The following is a 27,142-nucleotide window of genomic DNA, read 5'->3' on the forward strand; positions in this document are numbered from 1 at the left end:
ACAGTATAAAAATTCACAATTATGATACATTACATACTGAGCTCGATAGCTGCAGTCGCTTAAGTGCGGCCAGTATCCAGTAATCGGGAGATCGTGGGTTCGAGCCCCACTGTCGGCAGCCCTGAAGATGGTTTTCCGTGGTTTCCCATTTTCACACCAGGCAAATGCCGGGGCTGTACCTTAATTAAGGCCACGGCCGCATCCTTCCACTTCCTAGGCATTTCCCATCCCGTCGTCGCCATAAGACCTATCTATGTCGGTGCGACGTAAAGCAAATAGCAAAAAAAAAAAAAGTGGAATTAAAAGTTATTTTTGTACAAATCTTGCATTTGGATAACACTCGTCAAGTCTTTCCAAACTATTTCTCAACTGAATCTTATAAAAGTGAGTTTTCACCTCATTAAAAAAGATTAAATCTGTATGGTCATTTTTTTGCATTATGGCAAAATTTATATTAAATTATTGTGTGTTCTGAAAATAGATTCAGTTTATTCAAAACATTAGTTTGAGAAAATTTATTCTTTTATTTTGAATGTATATTTCATTATTACTTGTGTGTTTTCAAGTTTATTCTTTTCTTCTCTTTCTATTATTACCTCTTCCCATACTGACCTGTTATTGTGTTTACCCTATCGCTACCCATGTTAAACTTCTGCCTATTTACAGTTACAAATAGCAGCACAAACACCACAATAATACATGGCGGTAGACAGAAATCACACACCTGTGTAAACTCCCAGATAATAAAATGAGTACTTTAAAATGTTCACTTTGCACAACAGAACTTTACTTACTTGTATCAGATGCTCTTTTCTTCTGAGAATGTAGTTTGTAATCCATCGAAATATCAAAAGGCTTATAATGTTCTTTCAACCCCTGAAAAAAAGAATTGGCAAGACTGATTTTTCAGTTACAATAGATAGATAGAGGTGATTGTCAAACAAAGTCAGAGTACAGACATTGTGAAATGAATCAAAATCCACAGCTTGTTTCCAGTCATTCGAATGGGTCAGGAATGGAATGAATGAAGCCCCCATCTAGCAGCAAGGATAGAAATTGTGTCGGCTGCCGAAGCCTGTTGCACTCTTCTGGGGCAATGATTCATGAGTGACAGATGAAATGATATTGGAGAGTGTCGTGCCTCTCCGTTGTCCAGCTCAAATCTCACATGGAGTGACCGGGATTTGAACCACAGAACCCTAAGTGAGAGGCCAGCACACAACTGCCTGAGCCATGGAGGCTCAGAGTACAGACTAAATAACAAACAACATAGAGGAAGAGCAATTTAATAATAATTATAATAATGCTCTTTGTTTTATATCTCGCTAACTACTTCTATGGTTTTTGAAGGAGCCAAAGCGCCAGAATTTTGTCCCACAGGAGTTCTTTTACATGCCAGTAAATCTACTGACACAAGGCTGATGTATTTGAGCATCTTTAAATACTGCTGGAATGAACCGTGATTGAATCTGCCAAATTTAGCTCAGAAGGTCAGCACTCTGCCATCTTAGCTACTCAGCCCAGCGAGAGCAATTTATCTAGATATGTGTGTTTGTTACAATGGTTTCATACACTACATCCAGTAGATAAGGGGTTGCATAGGTCTGAGATTTATAATGTGCTCCATATGCTATGTTGTTAAATTTTCACCAGTTTACCTTTACTGCCTTTTAGTTTGTCGATATATATATTTCTTTTTTTTTAAATGTTATTTGTTCAGGGCGTTGACCCATGTGGATCTTTTTCCCCTACTGACACCATATTGTATGAACCTGCGTGTTATTGGAATGACGGTAGTGTGGAATGTTGTGTGTGAGGAAAGGAACATTAAGGACGTCACAAACACCCAGTCCCCAGACCAGGGATATTAATAATTACAATTAAAAACCCTTGACCCGGACGGGAATCGAACCCGGGCCGCTGGGTGACAGGTGGACGCGTTGCCCCCTACACCGCGGGGCCAGACTCAATATTTGTTAATTTACTTGACTTTGTCAATAGACTGCATACCATGAATCCTTATATATCAGTAAGTGAGTAAACAGACAATTGATAATGTTGACAAGTAGACTTGATATAGGCTTTTAGGATTTTTCCGTCTCATCATCATCATCATCATCATCATCATCATCATCATTATCATCATAATTGCTATCGCTGTCACTGAAATCAGGGATGAGTTCATCACCAGAATCATCATTCAGTTTGCTCACTTCGAATACTGCCTTCATAACTCATCAGCTTATTGCAACACAAGAGCTCACTTCACTACACACCCTCACAAGAACATCACATATTTTGTATGTTTACTTGAGTTATTTCGTTATGCCAAAGAAGAGGCACAAAATCCATTCTTTTATTTTGTGATATATTGTGTGTGTTTACTTGAGTTATTTTCTTATGACAAAGGAGCGGTACAAAGACTTAATTTGAACTTTAACCACTTAACAATGAATACAAGTGCCATAGAAGAGGCACCACTCTTGCATTATATGTAACCCACTCCTCTGTATATATATGTATGTATTTATTTTGCTCAACAAATGGGCTCCCCTGTATTTCAGATCACTCTATTCCCCTCCATTTCCCAAGTCCGAAGAGCCGCTAGTTCAGCTGATGGCCCACCTACCCCTTGCAGAGTAGGAATTAAAATAACTTTTTGCTATGCTATGCTAAGAACATCACAACTGGCGTAGGTCTGTGTTTACTCAAAGGAAAAAAAAAAGAAAAAAAGAAAGAAAGCTTTGGAATGTACCCTCTGTTTTGGTAGTCAGAATGAGGGAATGTTCATTTATATGCCATCTATGGTTTTCAACATGAATTATGACTTATTACGAATTTGGCACTAAATTCAAAACTATATTTACATCCCGTGCACTTAAATGCGTTCACTCAGATACAGTCCACCACATAGGCAGGTTTTCTACACCTTAAGACAGCCATGGGAGTGAATGTGTGTAATACACACTATTCATGCGGTCCCTTGGACAGCATCTTATCAAGGGTTGCTGTAATAGTAATAATTATTACCACAGTAGTCATGTCTGAACTTAATCCCCTGGTAGTTGGTACTTGGGATAAGTACGAGTTTAGAGTGAATAAATTCAAATAGTAAACCATAAATAAACAAGTTAGCTCTCTCTATGGATCAGAGGTAGAGTGTCAGCTTCTGGATCCCAAGATAGAAAGTTCAAACCCAGCAGGGGTATAGTCATAATATTAAAAGAAATGTTGTGACAGCTAGCGCAGGGAGGGTCCATTTGCTGCCTGCCTGGCTGGACAGAAGGGAGTGGGGGTATGATTGTCATGGAAACATGGGTGTACCCACTATGGTCAGCATGGAGATGAGCCTGCTTGGAGTTGTCAGACATTTGACTTCTCAGCAATCGCACTATAGTAGCTCCTCTCTCATGCAGTAGCTGTCAGAGCACTCCTTTTAATATTAGGACTAAAGTCGGATTTTTGAAGAGCAGAATAAAGTCCATTTTTCACTCGATGTCGTAAGATGTCAGCATGTAAAAGATATCTGATGACACATTTGGTGTTCATCTGACAAAATTAATTAAAACTCAGCGACAGACACCCAAGAGAGATTTGGTTTACTCGGCCCTCTAGTAGACCTAAAGTAAAGCAGAATGCCAAAATTGATGAGCAAGCAGCCAGATGATATCAAATTAATATGCTTATTATTATTATTATTATTATTATTATTATTATTATTATTATTATTATTATTATTATTATTGTCACCTTTATTATTATAGAAATCCAATTTATTCATTTTTACAAGTAAAACATTCAGTAGACAAATACCATACTTACTCCAATAACAAAAGTGAAGTTCCGGCAGTCTCGATCTCCACCATATTCCAGTGTTACATTATAGGAAAATTCCTTCCCTCCACTAAGAAAGTGAGCTCTCTTGTACAACGGGTCAGCCCTCACAGTGATGGCAACATCTATAACAAGAAAGCCACACAGTCTACATGGAAATATTTGTGCAACATCATTTTCATACATGGCTCTCAAACATGGTGTCTACAGTAAATATACTGACTGTAGGTTAGGAAAGGTGCAAGACTCTTCAAGAACTCTGTAATGAAAATGAATGAAAATCCACATCCTGTTTCCAGTCATTTGAACGGGTCAGGAATGGAATGAATGAAACCCCTATTTAGCGACGAGGATAGGAATTGTGCCGGCTGCTGAAGCCTGCTGCATTTCTCTCGGGGGCAATGATTAATGAATAACAGATGAAATGAAATGATATTGGAGAGTGTTGCTGGAATGAAATATGACAGGGAAAACCGGAGTACCCAGAGAAAAACCTGTCCCGCCTCTGCTTTGTCCAGCACAAGTCTCACATGGTGGTTCATGCGCCCATGAACGTACGATTTATTGGCAATTCTCACTATTTTCGGTACTTTTCTACTTGTTTGAAGTTAAGTTTGATGTTGTGCTTACCTTTAATTATGTTAGGTTTAGTTATTTTTCGTTGATTTATAACAAGTTCCCCTTGGCGTGCAATCATGTCACAGGTCATACGAACACTGTTTGCTTATTTTCTTCCTCTCGCTTCGCTAACTTACGTCATTTTTCGTCGCCTGTTGATTGGTCACATTACCTACACATGACTGCTTGCGTCACCGGTAACTTGTCTCCAGCTGGTACCGAGAATGTATTCTTCCGCGTCTTTCTATTTTTTCATTGGTTATTTCTGTTTTTTCCCTTGCCTTTATTATATTATTAATTGTGTGGAAATTATGAATATTCTTTCTGGACTTCTCTTTTTTCATTATTTTGTATTCTTTGATAAGGTTTCTCACGTACCTCTTAGTAATTACTACTGTTAGTCTAGCAGCACTACTTTTTGTTGAATCTGGAATCTTCTGCAGTGCTTCTTAAGGACTGCCACTCAACATGTTCACCAGGACTCCACACCAGGACTCCGCTCCAGGACTCGACTTGAGGACTCGGCGCGAGGACTCGGCTCCTCACTTTGCTATGGGCAGCTCACTAGAATTGCCAATTCTCAGCAACGTCCATGCGGACTACGCATCCAGGCTGTTAGCCTCGCCGCGTGTTTAGAAGCGGCATTTTGCACGACATGCATTCATTTCGCCCTGCTTGGGGCCGTTGACATGGGCTTGCCCTCTTGTATGAACGAAAGTATGTCAAGCCAAGTACTCTCTACTCTGCACCAGCTGGCCTGTTCAGCAATTCTATTTTACTAAATTTCATTAATGCTAGCCTGGAGTTAGCATTCTGCTTTTCTTTTATGAACACTTTAAATCTACGTTTATCAGCATGTCTGATCTGGAAGATGACACTTTCTACTGAACTGGTTTGCCTAAAAGGATTTGTCTTTTACACTGCAGTGTTGGACTATTAATCTGCCAGCTTAATGTTTTCATTATTTTCAATTTTATCTCCCCGGTGGAGAATTTAATGCTGCAAGTCTGCCTCAAGTTCGTTATTAAAGTTTGTGTCCTTTTCAATCTATTGTTAAAGCAATCCCTTTTTTTCTATTTAGCTTCTCATTTGATGTTTTTGAATATTCATTTATTACTCTGTTAAATTTCAATACTGGTTTGGCTTGTGCCAGCCTTCCATATTAATGTAATTTTCAGATATTCTGAATTTTGTCAGTTTCAATTTATATTCACCATTATATGCACAGCCGGTGGTCAGTTCGGCTCAAGGCTAGGTGTACGTTACTTGAATTTCAAATTTAATCATTGATCAAATTATTCAAATAATTTATTGTTGTTTTTTTTCTAAAAGATTATAATAAATGTTGTTGACTGCTGATCCTTTATCTTTCATTCCCGTAAAACTGGGAATTACTCCTTGTCCTTTCCTGGTTTTACCACATGGAGTGACCGGGATTTGAACCGCTGTGCTCATGACACACACACACACACACACACGCACGCACGCACGCACGCACGCACACACACACACACGCACACACACAAAAAACGCTGTGCTCATGACTGAGCATCATGTCCTCATGCTTGTTGCGTCAATTTGTTCGGAAACTAACTTGCTGCTTCCATTGTTCTTGAAGTTCTGCCCCTTGTATGCTCTTCCTTCACCTGATGAAGCCATCTGCTTGGTGCTCTTCTTCTTGCCTTTTAGCATTGACTGTTCCCTGAACTATAGCCTTCACTAAGTTCCTCCTTGTCATCTTATCATCATCATCATCATCATCATCATCATCTGGAGCAGTTTCCAACCACAGGCTGGATTTGCTTGGAACATAAGCCTCTCCATTGTTTTCTGTCCATGCACTACTCTTCACTCACTGTCATCCATTTCCATCCTTTTGACTCGATGTTATTCTTTATACTTTCCAGCCATCTGTCCCTCGGTCTTCTTCTAGGTCTCCTTCCCTTCAACTCCATTTCTAACATCTTTCTTGGTATCTTTGCTTCCCCCATTCTCCGAACATGTCCATACTACTAAAGCCTTGATTTTTATATCTTTTCATGTAGGGGTACCTCATTTACCATTTCCCGAACTCTTCCATTTCTTATTCTGTCGATTCTTGTTAAACCTACATGACAGTCTGAAACTTCATTTCCCCTGCTTGTATTCTACTTTTATCCCTCTCCTTCATCAATAATGTTTCTGATCCATACTTCAAAATTGGCACAAAACATGTCTTATAGATAATTCCTTTACATCTCTGTGGTACATCCCTGTTCCATGTCAATCCTCCCACACTCTTAAAGAATCCATTTAAACACCCTTCTCTTTCATTGATTTCTATCCTGTTTCCTCCATTTTCCTCAATTAAACTACCTAGGTATTTAAAGCTTTCAGCTCTTTTCAATTGCTCCCCTCCTAATGTCATGCCGTTATACGCTCGGTTCTTGTTTCATGTCATTACCAGCACTTCACTCTCTTGTGCTGAGAACTTCATTCCATAAGATGACACAACTTCCTCCCATATACACTGACTGACAGAGCAAATGCAACACCAAGAAGGAGTGGTCAGAACTTTATGCCAATTACAGGGTAGACTGACGTCACTGAGGTATGCTCATGATGTGAAATGCGCCGCTGTGCTGCGCACGTAGCGAACGATAAATGGGACACGGCGTTGGCGAATGGCCCACTTCGTACTGTGATTTCTCAGCCGACAGTCATTGTAGAACGTGTTGTCGTGTACCACAGGACACGTGTATAGCTAAGAATGCCAGGCCGCTGTCAATGGAGGCATTTCCAGCAGACAGACGACTTTACGAGGGGTATGGTGATCGGGCTGAGAAGGGCAGGTTGGTCGCTTCGCCAAATCGCAGCCGATACCCATAGGGATGTGTCCACGGTGCAGCGCCTGTGGCGAAGATGGTTGGTGCAGGGACATGTGGCACTTGCGAGGGGTCCAGGCGCAGCCCGAGTGACGTCAGCACGCGAGGATCGGCGCATCCGCCGCCAAACGGTGGCAGCCCCGCATGCCACGTCAACCGCCATTCTTCAGCATGTGCAAGACACCCTGGCTGTTCCAATATCGACCAGAACAATTTCCCGTCGATTGGTTGAAGGAGGCCTGCACTCCCGGCGTCCGCTCAGAAGACTACCATTGACTCCACAGCATAGACGTGCACGCCTGGCATGGTGCCGGGCTAGAGCGACTTGGATGAGGGAATGGCGGAACGTCGTGTTCTCCGATGAGTCACGCTTCTGTTCTGTCAGTAATAGTCACCGCAGACGAGTGTGGCGTCGGCGTGGAGAAAGGTCAAATCCGGCAGTAACTGTGGAGCGCCCTACCGCTAGACAATGCGGCATCATGGTTTGGGGCGCTATTGCGTATGATTCCACGTCACCTCTAGTGCGCATTCAAGGCACGTTAAATGCCCACCGCTACGTGCAGCATGTGCTGCCGGTGGCACTCCCGTACCTTCAGGGGCTGCCCAATGCTCTATTTCAGCAGGATAATGCCCGCCCACACACTGCTCGCATCTCCCAACAGGCTCTACGAGGTGTACAGATGCTTCCGTGGCCAGCGTACTCTCCGGATCTCTCACCAATCGAACACGTGTGGGATCTCATTGGACGCCGTTTGCAAACTCTGCCCCAGCCTCGTACGGATGACCAACTGTGGCAAATGGTTGACAGAGAATGGAGAACCATCCCTCAGGACACCATCTGCACTCTTATTGACTCTGTACCTCGACGTGTTTCTGCGTGCATCGCCGCTCGCGATGGTCCTACATCCTACTGAGTCGATGCCGTGCGCATTGTGTAACCTGCATATCGGTTTGAAATAAACATCAATTATTCTTCCGTGCCGACTCTGTTTTTCCCCCAACTTTCATCCCTTTCGAACCACTCCTCCTTGGTGTTGCATTTGCTCTGTCAGTCAGTGTATTTAGCTGTTCCTGCACTTCACTCTCACTGTTTCCCTAGATTAGTAGAACATCTACAAGCAACACTGCTTTCATTCTTCTCTCCCCAATGATCTGGGCTACCTTCTGAATCATATCATCCATCACCACTATAAATAGCAGAAGTGAGAGGGTACTTCCTTGCTTTACACCATTTGTTAACCTAAACCATCCAGTTCTTTTGGTTCCGACTTTTACACAGCATTTGCTTCCATCATACATATTTTTCACCCCTGTCACTATCCATTTGTTTACTGGTTTTACTCTAATAGCTTCCCAGATCTTATTTCTACAGACACTGTCATATCCCTTCTCTATGATCGTGAAGGCCATCACCAAATCTTCCCTATACTCATAGTGCCATTCTTGTAGCTGCCTCGCTATGAATATGAAGTCAATAGTTGACCTTTCTTGTCTAAAGCCATACTGTTCCCTGAATTCTTTTTCCGCTGACTTTCTTATTCACTTTTCCAGTACTTTTTCGTACATCTTGGCACAGTGACAAATCAGGATTATACAGTACCACGGTAGTACTGACATTTTCTTCTGTCTCTTTTCTTAAAGATGGGTACTATTACACCCTTATTCCAATTTTAGAGTACTTTTATCTCATTCCACACTACCCGCATCATCCTGTATAGCCACTGTATACCCACTTCCCCTGCAGCTCTTATTATCTCTTCACAGCTTCCTCCACTTCTACCCAGGTTAACTCCTCCATTTTTTCCTCACACCTGTCATCATTTTCCTCAAAATGATCTTCTTTATCTAATCCAACCACATTCAGGAGGTCCTCAAAGTATTCCTTCCAGATTAGTTTAATTTCCTCCTTTTTCTCCACTGGCTTACCATTTTTATCCTCTATTCTGTCCACATCACTCTGCCTACTCTTCTTTTTATTTCTCACCATTCCATACAATACTTTCTGTTTGCCTTTGCCATCTTCCTCCATCATCTGAGTCCACTTCTCCATCCACTTCATCCTCTCCTCTGTTACTACCTTTTTAGCTTCTATCCATTTGTTCGTATAGTCTTCTCTTGTCTCCAGCATTCTTTGTTGGAACCACATCCAAAAGGTCTTGTTTATCTTCCATACTGCTTCATTCACTCTGTAATTCTATTATGGTGTTTTCTTCCATTTCTTCCTTCTGCAGGTCCTTCCACATGTTGTTTCTGCAGCTTTTACCAAAGCAATTTTGAATCTTTCCCATTCCTCCTCTCATGTCCTTGGTTCATTTGTTGGTAATTTCTTTCTTAGTAGTTCTTGGTACTCTTCCTTGGTTTCCTTCTCTTTCAATTTCCATACTTTTATTTTCCTTTCCTGGGCTTCTGTATTTTTTTCTTTCTTTCAGTATTCAGAGATTCATTACCAACAGCTGGTGGTCACTTTCTAAGGCCACTGATGGTATTACCTTCCTCTTCATCTCAGAGTCGAAGACTATATAGTCCACAACTGATTTCAGTGATCAATCCCTGCTATACCATGTTATCGTGTGCCTCTCCTTCTTCGTAAACCATGAGTTTCCTACCATTAACCCATTCCTCTTGAAAACTCCAGTATTTTCTTTCCTTCATCATTCCTCTTTCCCCAACTGTCCGGTCCCAGCACATTCTCAAAGCCCCCTCCTCTCCATACATACCTGGGTGTTTAAATCTCCCATGACTATACTGTGTTGGCCATTTAGCTCTTTCTGCAATAATTGATCTTCACAATCTTCCTTCTCTTGCTAAGCACAGCCTACCTGAGGAGCATACACCTGAAGTACTTCCAAGCTCTTTCATAATTCAGTCACTTATTCCTTTAACTTCCACTTTCAGTCCCTTTCTTACTCCTACTCCACTATCCCTTCCTTCTTCCATTCCACTCCAGTACAGCCAGAAACCATTCCTCAGTTCTTTATTACTTCCTCTTCTTCACCTTGTCTTGTGATGTGGCCGAAAAACTGCAATAACTTCTGGTAGCATAGTGAAGAAAAAGGTCTACCCATGCCTAGCTCATTCCTGATTGACACATTTGTTCTTCTCTGCGTCCATGGTATTCTTAGCAATCTTTGCCAGCACCATGTTTCAAAGGCATCAATACACTGATGTTCTCTAGTCCAGGTTTCACAACCATACAAGAAGTGGAAAAAATATGAGAGTCTGTACCAAGTGAAGTTTGATATTTCTAGATATTCTCTGTCATGCAAGACTATTTTCAACTTTTTCATTGCTCAGCATCCAAGAGCTATTCTTTTAATTTCCTATTCACAGCCACCCTTGTCACTCAAAACTGAGCCTAGATAAATATGTTCATGTATAACTTCAAGATCCATCAAGAGAGCAGTGAACTGAAGGTGCTTGCCCCCGTCAACTACCATCAAATTTGTCTCGTTCGGGTGTATCTCCAAACCAAGAGTCTGACTTTCTTCCTTAACATGTTTCATCAGGATAGCAAGCTCTTCCTCACTGATGGTGAATAGAATAGTATCTCATAACAAACTATTTAAAATAGGATGCTGGACAGATGAAGTAAGTTTAGATTATCACTGAGGAAGAGAATGTTAGTTTTTCTTGAAATATGTACAATGATTTTTAGTGAATAATTAAGATTGGTTAACACAAAGTATATTGGCAATACAGATATTTCCAGCATTCTATTTTAAACCGTTTTTTTAATGAGATTATATAAGTCAATACAATTATGATCAAATTTATCAACATAGAGTAATATCATCAGCAAAAAGATGAATTTCCAATTTCTTTCCAATATTTTAAGAAAAGGCTAGGAAAACAACAGGTAGGGAATCTGCCACCTGGGCAACTGCCCTAATGCAGATCAGTAGCGACTGTTTGATTGAAGATTATTTATCTTCCTTCCAGTACTGGAGATTCCACTATCCGATCCATCTAGTGCATTTCTCATAACGTCACTTGAACACTACATTACTTAACGTACATGTAGTCACCAAAATAACTGCATCCTTTACCAGAAGATTAGGGGCCATGATCCAATGATTGATCTCCACTGTAACTCTGTAGAAAGTTTTGTATTTTAATAGTATGCAATAACTTCAATAGCGTCTAGCCATGAAATATTGCACACCACTGTGTACATACTTCTTACAATATTCAATGGACAAATGTTAGGTTAAAAGATGCCTTAACCCTCGACTGGCATTGTGAGGTCTTTTAAAGATACCAGTGACTTTGTACAAACGTGGCGCTACCTCCACATTCCATTCTGGCTATCACCGTTCACTGTAGCTGTCACTTAACTCAAAGTCAACTGCTATCTTGAGTTGTACCTTTTAGTAAATACAGGTTTTCTCGGGAACTTGATTTAAATATTGTGCGGTGCCATTTACGTTTGTCTTACAAAGTTTGTCATGACTTAAAATTTTGTAAGTGTTCATATTTCATTCGAAGTGCGTGTTTGATACTTTTTCTTCGTATAAGCCTTGCTGTGGCTTCCATATCTTGCCCTGGAATGTCAGTGTGTGATCCTAGGATCAGGAAGTGCAGATGGCCTCTCGCAATTTTCTTCACCATCCTCAATATTATTGGAATAAATTCTTTCATTGTACAGACATCACTCAAAAGCTACATTCCTGTCTTTAGCTTTCAGTTTCTGAAAACATTGGATGGACAATTAACTAATCCCTACCTCAATGAAAGACTTGTCAATGACCGACTTCCGAAAGAACTGCGAATGGTAGTGTCAAGAAATTTTAATAAGAAAACTGTTCCAGAGGTGCAATCATCCAATCAAAACTCAAAAAGGAAGTGATGTGCACTGTGTCCTCGCTCTGCTGAAAAAAAGACAAATCAGTACTGTGTGAAATGGGACCGTCCAACCTGCCAAACTTGCCATTCCATGGTGTGTAAGGATTGTGGAGAAGAAGACGTAGTGGGTTTTAAGCGGTGTGAAAATGACATACATGACTGTGAAATTCAAAAGTTTTATGAGTTTTGTCTACTATAATATTTAAATGTACCTTTGAATTTGCTTTGGAGCAAGGAACATTTAAAATTTGTTTTCATTTAAGATTAATTCATGGGCATGCGATTTTCTTTTAAAATCAGCGATGATAAAACAATTGTGCATTAACTCACAATCTATAATCAGTAAAGATGTTAATTTCTCATTGTAGGTAATAAAAATGTATAAGGAAACATAATTGACGTGTATTTATTTTTGAAACTTAAATAAAAGGTTTTTTGGTCATCCATTCCATGGTATCATTTTCGATCCTACAACACTATATACATACCAAAGTCTTCACAACACCAGTCAAGGGTTAATATTTTCACAAATGTACATTAAAAAAAAAAAAAAAACAGAAAACATACCCATGACAGAAAACTTTTACATAATCATGGCAGAAAAGTTATGCAAGTGGGAAAATTGCACGGTTAAATATGGTACCGGTACATCATGTATCCAACTGACCGATATGAAGTAACAAGAGTTATTAAAGTTGAAAGCTTACCTATTTTACTGGGAGCATGCCTTCCAGAATATGTCACACATGCAGATGCATTGAACTCTGTATCATTGAAGCCAATCTTGCTGACACTGGGAATGAATTCAGGCTCCATTGTAACAATAGGGTATGTTTTTACCAGCACAACATTATTGGATGGATAAGCTCCAATAGCAAGATCTGTAAAAGGGAGTTTAATTTAATTTTGAAATGTTATTACACAGCATAATGTCATTGCTAATTGCTAATTGTCATGAAAATCATAAATTTATGATTATTACAAACACAGTATTTTTAAGTACTGTATCTCAATAATAATAATAATAATAATAATAATAATAATAATAATAATAATAATAATAATAATAATAATAATAATAATAATAATAATAATAATAATAATAATAATAATAATAATAATAATAACAACAACAACAACAAGGTTATTTGCTTTACGTCCCACTAACTAATTTTACGGTTTTTCGGAGATGACAAGGTGCCGGAATTTAGTCCTGCAAGAGTTCTTTTACATGACAGTAAGTCTACTGACATGAGGCTGATGTATTTGACCACCTTCGAATACCACCGGAATGAGCCAGGATTGAACCTGCCAAGTTGGGGTCAGAAGGCCAGTGCCTCAACCATCTGAACCACTCAGCCCAGCTTTTTCTCATTTGTGTAGTTCTTGTAATTGAGATTTTTCATTTTCTCTGTTTTGTTAATACAGCACATAGATCCAAACACAACATAAGTCAATTTTTTTTTTTATTTTTTTTTTTTTTTTTTTTTTTTTTTTTTTTTTTTTTTTTTTTGCTATTGGCTTTACGTCGCACCGACACAGATAGGTCTTATGGCGACGATGGGAAAGGAAAGGGCTAGGACTGGGAAGGAAGCGGCCGTGGCCTTAATTAAGGTACAGCCCCAGCATTTGCCTGGTGTGAAAATGGGAAACCACGGAAAACCATTTTCAGGGCTGCCGACAGTGGGGTTCGAACCACCTATCTCCCGAATACTGGATACTGGCCGCACTTAAGCGACTGCAGCTATCGAGCTCGGTAAAAGTCAATATTTATAACTGTTAGGTTCTTCAGTCTGTGAATCTAACAGTTATAAATTAACTGAGTCAAAACTGAAAAGAAATGGCTTCAAATACAAATACAGAGAAGAAGAAGAAGAAGACGAAGAAGAAGAAGAAGAAGAAGAAGAAGAAGAAGAAGAAGAAGAAGAAGTCGTTAATATATCATTACACTTGGTGTCAAACCTTTATCAATAGCTACTCAAATAGCATGCTGCATTGTCATGCCAGGTTCTTGTACAACATACAGTGAGTTTCAATTCAATTCAATCACTACTGATCTGCATTTAGGGCAGTCGCCCAGGTGGCAGATTCCCTACTGTTGTTTTCCTAGCCTTTTCTTAAATGATTGCAAAGAAATTGGAAATTTATTGTATCAATCAATCATCTCCCTTGGTAAGTTATTCCAATCCCTAACTCCCCTTCCTATAAACGGTTGGCCTGCAGGCGCGCCCAGCTTATCTGCCACCCGTTGACTCATCACTTCCCGCTACACAGCATGGGAATGCCTACACTTCACAGTTCAGATCCATGCTAAGAATGTGTATTAATTGTTGATCTGTCATTCCAACTGTTCTCGAGTTGTGAAATATTACTTCAGGGTATAATTCTCATAATGCCCCCACATGTGTACACAGTAGAGGAAAAGGTACGTATGTATGATAATTATGTGAAAACACGGTCTTTCAGGAAAGTTGTTAGGCAATTTGCAACACAATTTCCACGTGTTCGCCCTCCACATAAGGAGACCATCTGGAAACTTGTAAACAAATTGAGAGGAACTGGTTCTTATTCGATACAATGCGAAGTGTCCGAAAAAGTATACAAAATCACAGAAAGATTAGAACATAATCCCTAAGACAACTTGGGGCAAGAAGCCGGGTTTTCGAAGAGTTCATCATGGTAGGCTACAAAAATGTTAAAATTGATACCATACCATACAAAGATAGCTGTAGTACATGAACTGCATCCATGTCATCATGATAAGTAGGTACGTTTTTATTAATGGATGTTGCAAAACGTTTGTGATGAAACAATTGATCCAAGCGTAATATTTTGCTCTGGTGAAGCATGGTTCCATTTACACTGGTATGTTTCGATGCAGAATAACAGTTATTGGAGTACTGAAAACCCCAATCCATATACAAAATTCTTCTACATGACAAACAGATCATAGTACGGTGCGCAGTGAATGGATAGAGAATTATAGGACCTATCTTTTTTCAGGGTACATTTATTGCATGAAGATACACGGATAATATACTCAAACAATTTTTTGATGAACTGACTGATACTGACTGCCCAAATGCATAGTTTCAGCAACACTCTGCCACCTGACATACAGCTAATGACACATTAATTGAGGAAATTTTTTAAGACCGTGTCATGTCATTAGTACGAACTTATGGCCATCATGGTCCCCAGATTTAACTGTTTGTGACTTATTTGTGGGGGGAGCTTAGAAAATAAAGTGTATGTAAGAAACCCTCATAAGTTGGACAAACTGAAAGAACATATCCAGAGAGAAATGGCCTCAATTACAGAAGACAAACTTATGCGTGTGAATCAGAGTTTCCTAAGACGATGCCAGAAATGTGTAGATGCAGGAGGAAAACATTTCCAACATTTCCTGTCATAAAGTACGAGCATATTTTCTTAATTCTAATTGTTATCTCGTGTCATGCATGGATAAAGTGAGTGAAGTGCTTTTCTTGTTGCTATGCCATGGAGCAGGGATTGATGAGTCAACGGGAGGCAGACAAGCTGGGCGTGCCTGCCAGTCAACCGATGAGAGAAACTCACTGTACAATATGTGATGCAAATGTGGAGGGATGAAACACAGAGTCTCAGGTTGTTTCAAGTCATGAATATATATGAACAGACATATCAACTGATTTGAAGCTACATGGAACCTTGAACGTATGTCTCTTCTTCAATGGCAATATAAACAGAGAGAGGGGTAAGCAAAGGAAAAAAGCAAAGTCATCTCTGTACAGGCCATGAAGGCCCTTGGAGGGTTGGAAGGTAAAGGCTTCCACTATCCGTAACCTCGGCACTTGTTGGGATCAAGTGGTTAGCTCTATGTCCGGCTGCCTTTGCCCCCAGTAATGAATCTGGTACTCATTTTTTGTGTAGGCTGAGTGAAACTCAGGACCATGTGCACCTCCGGAAGTGGAAATCTTGTTTCTTAAATTTTACGACTTCCTGATGGGGACAGCTTATAAATCTCATATTTTGTCCCGTATAGGCTCAACACAACTAAGGTTACACAAAACATTATGGATACACAAAACACAACATAGATAGATTAATAAATAAAACAAAGAATAAACCTCAAACGCAGCTGGTAAAAGAACATAAAAAAACTTTGCCACTTTTACTTATAATAATGGGAACATTTGCCAGATTACTAATATATTTAAGAAATTCAATTTTAAAACTGCTTTTTGCACCAATAACAACAATCAACATTTAATTTTCAATCACCAAAGCATTGCAAGTAATAATAAATATTTAAATTTGGGGGTATATAGGCTTAAATGCTCAAATTGTGCCAATTCATATATTGGGCAAACAGGACATAATTTCTTCGTAAGATATCCAGAACGTATTAATGCTGAAAAACATAGGAAGTACTCGGCCATGAATCTTCATATGACTGAATATAAACACAATTTTACATCAATAGAAAGGGACTTGACCATTCTACGAATGTTAAACAAAGCTAAATTAATGAATATTTTTGAAAATATCTATATTGAGATTGGTCAGAAACAAAACCCCAGCCAGAATATTAACGAAATAACGGAGAATATCAATATATTGTTAGAAGAGGCTACCAAATTAGATTCATCTAGAAAAGCCATCAAAAAGGATCCCGAAAAACAACCAACACACCTCCTTCCAATAAGCTCCACCCTACACAATATTCCCCCTGCTTTTCCTTCTCTTTCCCCTAGGCTATCACAACACCACTCCTCAGTTAGCTCCACCCTACACAACATTTCACCTGCTTCCCCCACTTCCCCTACCTCTCCTTCTGCTATTCCTTGCCACACACACACACACACACACACACACACACAAAGAGAGAGAGAGAGAGAGAACTCAGTCAGTTGACGACACGGCATAAGGGAGGACGCTAAATACGACACAATCGACTATAAGGTAAACAACTCCATTATCCTTTTATCCTCACTAACATCCATTCTTACAAGGTTTTCTCCTTTAAAATATCATCCTTTTTACTTATTTTCTTCTTGTTTCACACTCATTTTAATAGCCTAACTGCAACTCAACTTCAACTTTGGTTATTTTCCAAGAGTTTCCCCGATAACTATACTTTAAGAAAATCTTTTATATCTCTAATTTTATCTTCAAGATTAACAAGTATACACATCTCCAACATAAAGAAGAACCCTTACGCCGATTTTACTTCGTCACTTGGACACTGACTTGTTGGAAATTTTAACCCATCATGAATGAACATTTTATTATATCATTATAACTATCACATGTGTTTTAATTGTCTTGCCATTTTGTCAAATCTTTTAGCTGAAGATGTTCCATAATCAGAACGAAACATGTCCTAGAGATTAAGCTGGATTATCTATATATATATAAAGTAACTTGTCCTGACTGACTGACTGATTCATCATCGCCGAGCCAAAACTACTGGACATAAAGAAATGAAATTTTGGGGATATATTCACATTAAGATGTAAGTGCTCGCTAAGAGAGGATTTTTTGATATTCCGTCGCTAAGGGGGTGAAAAGGGGGGTGAAATTTTAAAAAGAGTGTATCTATATCTCAAAACTTTAAAAGTTTACAGATGTAAAAATTGGTATTTAAAATCTTCTTTTAAAATAAGGATACACGTATTTTTTTGTTTTCTGAAAATCCCAATAGGATGGGTGAAAAAGGGTGAAAATGGGGAAAAATGGGTTGAATGCCTTCAATCAGGATACCGGTACTTATATCTCAGAAACTGAAGATATTACAGACCTGAAAATTGGTACTTTTGATCTCTTTTAAAAATAAAGAAACACGTATTTTTTTGTTTTCGGAAAATCCAATTAATGGGAGGGTGAAAAGGGGGTGAATTTTTAAAATGAGTGAATCTCTATCTCCAAACTTTTAAAGTTTGCAGATGTAAAAACTGGTATTTAGAATCTTCATTAAAAATAAAGAAACACGTATTTTTTTGTTTTCGGAAAATCGCAATAGGAGGAATGAAAAGGGGTGGAAAAAGGGTTGAATGCCTTTAATGAGGCTACTTATATCTCAGACACTGAAGATATTACAGACCTGAAAATCGGTGTTTGGGATCTCCTTTAAAAATAAAGAAACAAGTATTTTTTTCCCTGGAAAATCCAATTAAGGGAGGGGGTGAAAGGGGGGTAATATTTTAAAATGAGTGTATCTATATCTCAAAACTTTTAAAGGTTGTAGATGTGAAAATTGGTATTTAGAATCTCCTTTAAAAATAAAGAAACATGTATATTTTGTTTTCGGAAAATCCAATTAATGGCGGTTAAACAGGAGTGACAAATTGGGGTGAATTTTTGAAAGACTATATCTACAGAATATCTTGGAAACGTAAAATGTTACAGACGTAAAAAGTGGGTGTTTGGAATCTCCTGTAAATGTAAAGAAACATAGGTGATTTGTTTTTGGAAACTCCACTTAAGGGGAACTCAAAAGGGGTGAAATTTTGAAATGAGAATTTTTACAGTATATCCAGAAAACATAACATGTTACAGAAGTGAAAAATGGTATTTTTTATCTCTATTAAACATAAAGAAATATGTATTTTTAGTTTTCGGAAATATCACCTGGGTGGAGGGGGGGGGGGGTAAAAGTGACTGAAAATGGTGTTGAATTCTTTTAATTAGGCTACTGATATATCAAAAATGAATATTTTACAGACGTGAAATTTGATATTTTCAATCTGCTTTAAAAGTAAAAGTACACGTATTCTCTTAAAATCCAATGAAGCGGGGGGGGGGGGGGGGGAAGAATTGAAAAATTAATTGGCTTAATTGTATGAGAATACATACATCTAATAAAAACTAAAGTTATTACAGATGTGAAAATTCGTATTTGGATCTCCTTTAAAAACAAAGAAAAACGCGTTTTGGGCGGGAAACCATCTTGGAGGGCGGGAGTGTTAAGGAGTTGAATTCCTTTCATGAGGACACATAAATCAAAAACTGAAGAAGTTAGAGTCGTGATAATTGGTATTTAGATGATCCTTTACTATTAAAGAAACAAGTATTTTTTTCAGGAAAGTTCACTTGGGGGGGGGGGGGGGAGTAGTGTGAAATGAAGTGAAAAAAGTAAATTACTTTTATGAGGATAGTTATATCTCAAAACTGAAGGTAATAGACGTGAACATTGGTCTTTGGAATCTCCCTTTTTTTTTGGGGGGGGGGGAGGTGGCGGTAAATAAACTTAACGGCGGTGGGGTGTAGAAGGAGGTGAGACCAATTGATTTTACTGTTATTAATGTACTTATAAGGATCCTCCGTTGCTCATGCGGCACCGCGCCGGCCTCTCAAAGCTGGGTTCCGTGGTTCAAATCCCGGTCACTCAATGTGACATTCGTACTGGACAAAACGGAGGCGGGACAGGTTTTTCTCCGGATACTCCGGTTTTCCCTGTCATCAGCCATTCCAGCAACACATAATAATAATAATAATGTTCCGGACCGTCGTCAAATGTGCGGACCGCGCTGGCAACGGCTCCTGGACGGGTAATGACTAAGAATGCAGTCCGGCCGCGGGTTCAGTGCCGCCAAGGTGCACAATATGATACCACGCCGGATCTTCTGAAGGATTTTATACATATTAAAATGATTATAGGAAAAGATGGCAAAGATTTACGGACCCAACTGACCGGGAGGAATACCTGAGCCTAGACCGGGAAGTACGAAATCGATTCTTGGAAGGGAAGATTGAAAAATGGGAGGAAACGTGCCGCAATCTAATAGAAAACGAGTCAGATCGGGAATTTTGGTGGATTCTCGCAGAAAACGAGTCAGATCGCGAATTTCGGCGGATTATATATCTAAAACAATAAGCATTCAATTATAAATTTCAGCATAATACCGTAGCGAAGCACGGGTATCTTGCTAGTATCATATAAATAATAAAACCAATATATAGAAATTGACAAGTATTGGAAGGTGGGAATCTCCTTATAACTTAACCTTAGTTCCTGACAGGGATTCAAACCCACGTCCTTCCAGACGGACCGAGCACGCCTTTACCGCCTCGGCCAGGCAGCCCCTTAAAGACAGAGAGTGTTATGGCAATATTAAAAATTAATCATTTTCTCCTGGATGCTTCATTGCTAAACAATTAAAACACACTCCCTCTTCCTTGCTCTCTCTAGATGAATTTAGATATAAAAACAAGTCTACAGAGGGGCAATAAAATGACAATTAAAACATGAAAATGATAAGCTGGTGGCAATCATCAATGATCTGCATATAGGATTGTCGCCTAGGTGGCAGATTTCCTAGTAATTATCTCATGTTTACATTTATTTATAATTTTTTACCTTGCTTTTCCTTAAATATTTTCAATGAAATTGGAAATTTATTGAACATTTTCTTCGATAATTTATTCCAATCCCTTACTCCTTATCCTATAAGTGAATATTTGTCCCAATTTGTCCTCTTAAATTCTAACTTTATCTTCATATAATGGTCATTCCCCCTTTTAAAATCTCCACTCAAACTTATTCATCTACATATGTTATTCCACACCAACTCACCACTGACAGCTCAAAACATACTGCATAGTCAAGCATCTCATCTCCTTACTCCCAAGTCTTCCCACCCGAAAGTTTGCAACACGTTAGTAACAATAGGCGGGCAATAATTCCATTGTGGAGTTTATCTCCCGTATGCAGTTATCAGACTGTGCCTCTTATATAGGGCTTCTGATAAGTTCACCTGCATACACCCCAGCATCAGTGGGTAGGGTCTGACATATCCCACTCTGATGAGTCTAGCGTCAGACTTAAGACGAAACTCTGGTTAATAGAGCAAACGCCTGAAAAGCCTTACATCTGATCTGTTTTTTGACATGCTCTATTGGTGGAAAAATATCTAATTCCCTCCTTGGGAACTTAGAATTTCCATTACTACTCCTTTGTCGGAAATCTCCCAGAACAAATCGTGCTGCTTTTCTTTGAATTTTTTCTAGTTTTCATATCAAGTAATCCTGGTGAGGGTCCCATCCATTCTCTAACTGTGGTCTTACCAGAGACTTATACGCCCTCTCCTTTACATCCTTACTACAACCCCTAAATACTCTCAAAACCATGTAAAGAGGTATGTAACCTTTCTTAGACAGCTGTTGATTGGTTGATTTTGCTGGATTGGTCACTGGATCCATGGGGTAAATAGTCTTTAAAAATACCATTTTGTGCATTCAGCAAAAATAATATGATAGTTATTAAAGAGGATATTAATGAGAATATGAGTACTTTTATACATACCATTGTAATAGTTTTCATCAACATCAAATCCCCTTGAAATACTGGATCCAAAACCTCTGAGGTTGGAATCTATTTCTTGTGCAACTAATCGCTGGCTGTATTCCAAATTTAAACCGTCCTTGCTTCCAAGATACAAATATACCACTCCTCTGGAGTCATCTTCATAAGGTGCTCCAATGGCTACATCTGCAACCATCAAACATACAGTACTAATCTGACGGTAATACCATTTTGCACACAATAGAACAAAAACACACTAAAAAGAAAGGTCAGTGGTGTATAAGAAGGAAAAAAATGTACAAATATATACACAGGTTGTAGTACAAGTAAGCACAGGAAAGTAAAAGTCACTTCTGGAGGTTGTGTAAGTGATTTCTAAATTCTGACAATGAGCAATTAAATATATCAATATCCACTTTGTTTAGAAATCTATGCCAGTTTGCAGACAATGTATGCTTAAACTTCATGTGTCTGTCTGGTACGTGTAAGTTAATTTTTTCAAGGAGCCGTGAGCAATACATCAAGGAGTAGAGCAATTTAAAAATGAAAAGTGTATCCAGGGATTCATGGCATGACAGACTATGCAGATTTAAAGACTGATGTAGGACTGTATAATCAACACTTTCATACTCCCTCATTTTCTTAATTCGTTTCCTGAGAGCATTCTTCTAGATATTCTATTGAGATATTTACCAAACTTAGAGATTCCTTTTCTGTAGCCTATCTTTCCCAAAATCACTGCCTGTACGCCAACTATTAGTATTGACAAAAAGGACATCTCCGTTATGGCATAACCAGTCAAGACTAGAGTGTACAGCATCTGTATAATGATAATGAACATCATACCAATATAGTTGGTCCGTTATTGAACATTATAAATTTTCCAGCTAACTCTTTCCTGGTTGCCAGCATTTTGACCCAGTGTGCTAAGTTGGGCTCATCAGTTGGTAAATAGCACACCTACCAAGACGCATGGCTAGTGCATACCATGGAAGCCACTGCGTAGGCTACTTGGAGCCACCGGCAGTGCCAATGCACTATGAGAGACTTGGTCTCATTTTCAAAAATTGATGCCTGACTGGCCATCAGATGATGAAAATGTTGATTCCCCTAGGGAACCTGAAATATTTGTTCCAAATACCAGTATAGTTGGTCCGTAATTGGACATTATAAACTTTCCAGCTAACTAATTCCTGGTTGTCAGCATTTTGTCCCAGTGTGCTAAGTTGGGCTCATCAGTAGGTGTGCTGCACTGGGGCAAAACACTGGTAATATTCGACGATTGAGTTTCCTGAATTTTATTTAGGTATCTCATTCGGAAGCCATATATTTGTTCACGCTAGCCCGGGAGGGCATATATAGCAAGTGGATATGCAATTCTCCCCTAGTACGTCGGCAATGCATTGTGCTTATTACGTGTATAGCTTGCAGTGGTGCAACTCCACATTCCAGCTACTTGTGTACTGTATGGCAACAGCTATGAACAGCAACACCTGTATATTAGCAGCAGATCAACGGAGGGCACCATCCGTTGACAATAATTTATCATCTGCGGGTAAAGCAACATTCATGGCGTCCGGAAGTTCTACACCACCATGAGGACAACAAACCGTGATGGACAAGGAAACAATTAAACAAGCAAGGAGTCTTGAATCCAACGATTCTCTGAGTCCCACTCATCATAAGAAGATAGCCATTGCTCCTGAGAATGACAGGTCCCGTGCATCGACTGACAGTACCTACACAACACTGTCAGCCAATCCCGAAGCATCTCCAAGCGGCACATCATTTCTAAACATCAAAGAGTGTGATACTATAGCACCGTTTCATTTACCACCTGGGAACCAGTCTCCGGAATTTATGCCATCAAATATTAGAAGCTATGCAGAGGCAGCAAAAAATCCTGTACTGCCCTACCAAGTACGACAGCGCAGTGGCACAGCAAAAAACACCGGTCTACCTGCCTCATTCTACATAGTGAAGTTGAGGCATCTGAACCCGGACATCAACCATCCGAAAGCAATCTACCATATTATCACCAAGTTTCTGCCCAACGCCATACATGAATACAATCTAGAAATTCAATGGAGCAAAGACGGCTACAATATCAAAACTTCTAGACCATTCTACACAGTCCTAGTCAACTCCATAGGAATGGCGCACTTTGGAAAGCACGCTGCAGCACAGAACCTGGCTCAATAACCACGGTGAAACCAACCACCTTCGCGTCCAGCCCCCACCTTGTCATTGGTGGCATACGGGGTCAATCGCAGTTACACTGAGGATGAGGTCGCTGCCCAACTCCAGCAGCAGGGAATTCAAATCTTCCGGGCCATTTGTATCCGGAATGCCAACGGACCGACCTCGCTGATGCGTATCCTGTCCCAGGTTACTGCAACATTGGACCAGGTACTGAGGGATGGTGTGCTGATCTACGCGAAGCAACATCGTATGGAGGCCTCCCGCTCATCTCCACCACAGCGCAGGCACTGCGATCGCTGTCAATCCTACAATCATCCTACTACTGCACCGTGCTTTCTCGATCAGGTATGTGCAATTTTTAGTGGTCAACATGCCTCACATGCTTGCATGAATAAGGGATCACCCAAATGCAGCACCTGCGGCGAAGCTCATCCAACATTTTCAGTCAAATGCAAGGGTAAACCTCAACCTTCCCCCACTCAACCAGAAACCGTGCTACCTATCACTCCCATTGACCTTCCCACCTCGCCTTCCTCTTCCACTCTTCCCCCTCCCTCCACTGATAACATTCTGCGATTCATCACTATGGTGCTCCAGAATGTTCTCCCCTTTCAACGTCCTAATATTCTGTATCAGGTCCAGTTAGCGGCACGATTGATCTTCCAGACTCACTTGGATGCAACGTTCTCTGGGACAAGAATGCACTGTGCATTCTTTCCCCTTGATCCTAGTCCACTATTGTAGTAAATGAAAATTTATTACGATAATGTATGTTCTTTGAGGGCCAAGCACCCGCTGCTGGATCTGCAGATAGATCAACACAAACCGGATATCATAATTTTTGATGAAACATTTTTAACAAGGAAACAAAGTCAAAAATTTAAAAACCATACTTTCTACTGCTCCGATCGCCCCACCAGAGGCAGCGGAGTGGTAGCTATTAGTATTCATCAATCCATTCCCTCACAACAACATTATCATTATCTAAATGAATACCCATCTGAAAACTTAATCATAGAAATCACGATTGGAAATCAAATAATAGCTCTAGCAACAATTTATATACCTCCAGGTTCTCCCCCACCAACCAAATTTGTGGAATACATCGATAGTAAATACAGTAGGTACATTATTATCGCAGATTTCAATATTACGTCATATACGTAGCAACAACAAACCACCTACGACAAACTATTACATGATATCCGGGGTGTTGACTTACCCTTCCCCTCCCCCACCTGCCCTATATCACAAACGACCCCTGATATTCTAATCCTCACCCCTAACCTAGCAACGAACTGTGACATCACTATGCTTCCTTCAACAGCCAGTGACCATGTTCCTGCCCTATTAACCGTCACAAATGTCCTAACTAATCCATACCAACATACCCGACGTCCTCCACCAGTCAGACAGTATAATCGACCCGAATGGGTAGCATACAGGCAAACAATAACAGACATAATAGGCAATACTGACCCACCTACATCATCACATGAATTACATGACGTAATTAAGACATTAGAATCCGCACTAATTACTGCCGACAGACTCCATATTCCTTGCCACACGTCCCATCCCTCCAAACCTACCCTCCCACCTAAAGCACTCCAGGTATTAAAATATTCCCATGACCTTTACAAGGCATACCTCCGCACCTGTGACCCAAATACCCTTCGCGAACATAGAACTACCCTTAGACATGCTCGTTCATTCATCATGGCTATGAAAAGAAAAGCCTGGGCAAATACTTGTACTGAATTATCCAACACGACTGATGCTCGCAAATATTGGACCAAATTAAAACAACTGACACACACAAAGAAATACTACCCCCATTATCCAATAATACATAACAAATCCGCACGCAGTGATCCTAAAGTAAAGGCCGACATTTTCGCAGATCATTATAGAGTAATTTTCTCGCCGTCTTCCGACCCCCATTTCTACCATCCTGACCACGCTGTAATAACTGAATATGCGGATATCACTCAACCTCCTCTTTCACCTAGCTTTGAACCTCCTTCCGCCCCTGATTCCCAACATCCCCTAAATGTTCCTATTACAGTACAAGACATAAAAGATGTACTCAGGACCAAAAAGAACACTGCCCCTGGTCTAGATCATATTACTTACCGACACATCAAAGAAGCTCCACATCCCTTCCTACAACTCCTAAGTGCAGTATATACTATCATTCTCCATACTGGATTCTTTCCTGCCCATTGGGGACATGCTACTATTTTGTTATTTTTAAAACCTAAAAAACTACCATCCCTCCTAAATTCATATCGTCCTATCAGCCTTCTAACAGTGTATTCTAAAATCTTAGAAACCATCCTCGCACGCCGTATATATTCTTATCTCAACTCCCTCCATCTCATACCTCAATCACAAGCTGGTTTCCGTCCTCAGCACTCCACCTCTTTCATATCTCTGCATCCCTCACAAAATATTTACCTCCCAAAAACTGCGCAGCCCTTATCAGTCTAGACGTTGAGAAAGCCTTTGACAAGGTATGGATCGACGGACTGATATTTAAACTTCGTCACCTCCCGCTACCTATGACGATCATCCGTTTCCTTGCCAACTTTCTTAAATCCCACACAGCCCAAATCAATATCCATAATACATTATCCTACATCTTTCCTATTAAAGCAGGAGTCCTACAAGGTAGTCCATTGTCACTGCTTTTGTATATCTTGTTTTGTATCGACATTCCCCAACCTCTTCCCCCACTCAGATTATATCAATTTGCTGATGACATAGCAATACTGGCTCTAGGAACTAATAACCGATCCCTGCAATCCTGATTACAAACCTACTTAAATGAGCTCGAACAATGGCTGAATCTTTGGCACATCAAAATCAATGTAAGCAAAACACAATTTATAATTTTCTGCAATCGTAAACGTAGATGCCGTCCTACTAACCAAATTCATCTATCCTTACATGATCAACCCCTTACCGAAACCACCATTCTTACCTACCTAGGCATCACTTTTCAAAATAATTTAAAATGGAATATATATTTGGACCAGATTTACAAAAAGGCATCCCGCAGGTTTCACCTCCTCCGCTGGTTGTTAGGTCAAACCTGGGGATTAAAAGAAACACAGATTATTAATACATACAAAGCTTTTGTTCGACCTGTTATCATGTATGCCTCCTTATCCTGGATCTCCACCTCCCTTCTCCAATACCTCGACATATTAAAACTAGACCGTCATGCCATCCGACTGGCTTTTAAAGATAAAAATGTCATTGTTCCGTATTGAAAAGTATCACAGTTAAAATTGATATAATAAATAAAGAGGTTCAACCTATTCAATACAAAAGAATAAGAAATGCAGTGATTACATTCTTATTTAATAAGAAGTAGAAGTGGTTCTGGTTTCGACCCTAGTCCAGGTCATCATCAGTCGATTAAAACATGAAAAACAATGCATAGGAAAAATAAAATAAAATATCAAGTTCACTCCGGATCAGTAGAAGA

General features: G+C 39.7%; 1 protein-coding gene across 1 annotated transcript in view; it reads right to left on the bottom strand.

Moving 5' to 3' along the window:
- LOC136872320 (integrin alpha-PS5) overlaps positions 1–27,142 on the bottom strand; it is a 122,851-nt gene that overhangs the window by 82,161 nt on the left and 13,548 nt on the right. Inside the window, exons 3-6 of the mRNA XM_067146135.2 lie at positions 21,445–21,630; positions 12,866–13,039; positions 3,823–3,959; positions 795–876 (exon numbers count right to left, since the gene is read on the bottom strand). Of these exons, the coding sequence (XP_067002236.2) occupies positions 795–876; positions 3,823–3,959; positions 12,866–13,039; positions 21,445–21,630 (579 nt within the window). The remainder of the gene's footprint in view (positions 1–794; positions 877–3,822; positions 3,960–12,865; positions 13,040–21,444; positions 21,631–27,142) is intronic.

Source organism: Anabrus simplex, chromosome 4 (genome assembly GCF_040414725.1).
Source record: "Anabrus simplex isolate iqAnaSimp1 chromosome 4, ASM4041472v1, whole genome shotgun sequence".
Lineage (NCBI taxonomy): Eukaryota > Metazoa > Arthropoda > Insecta > Orthoptera > Tettigoniidae > Anabrus > Anabrus simplex.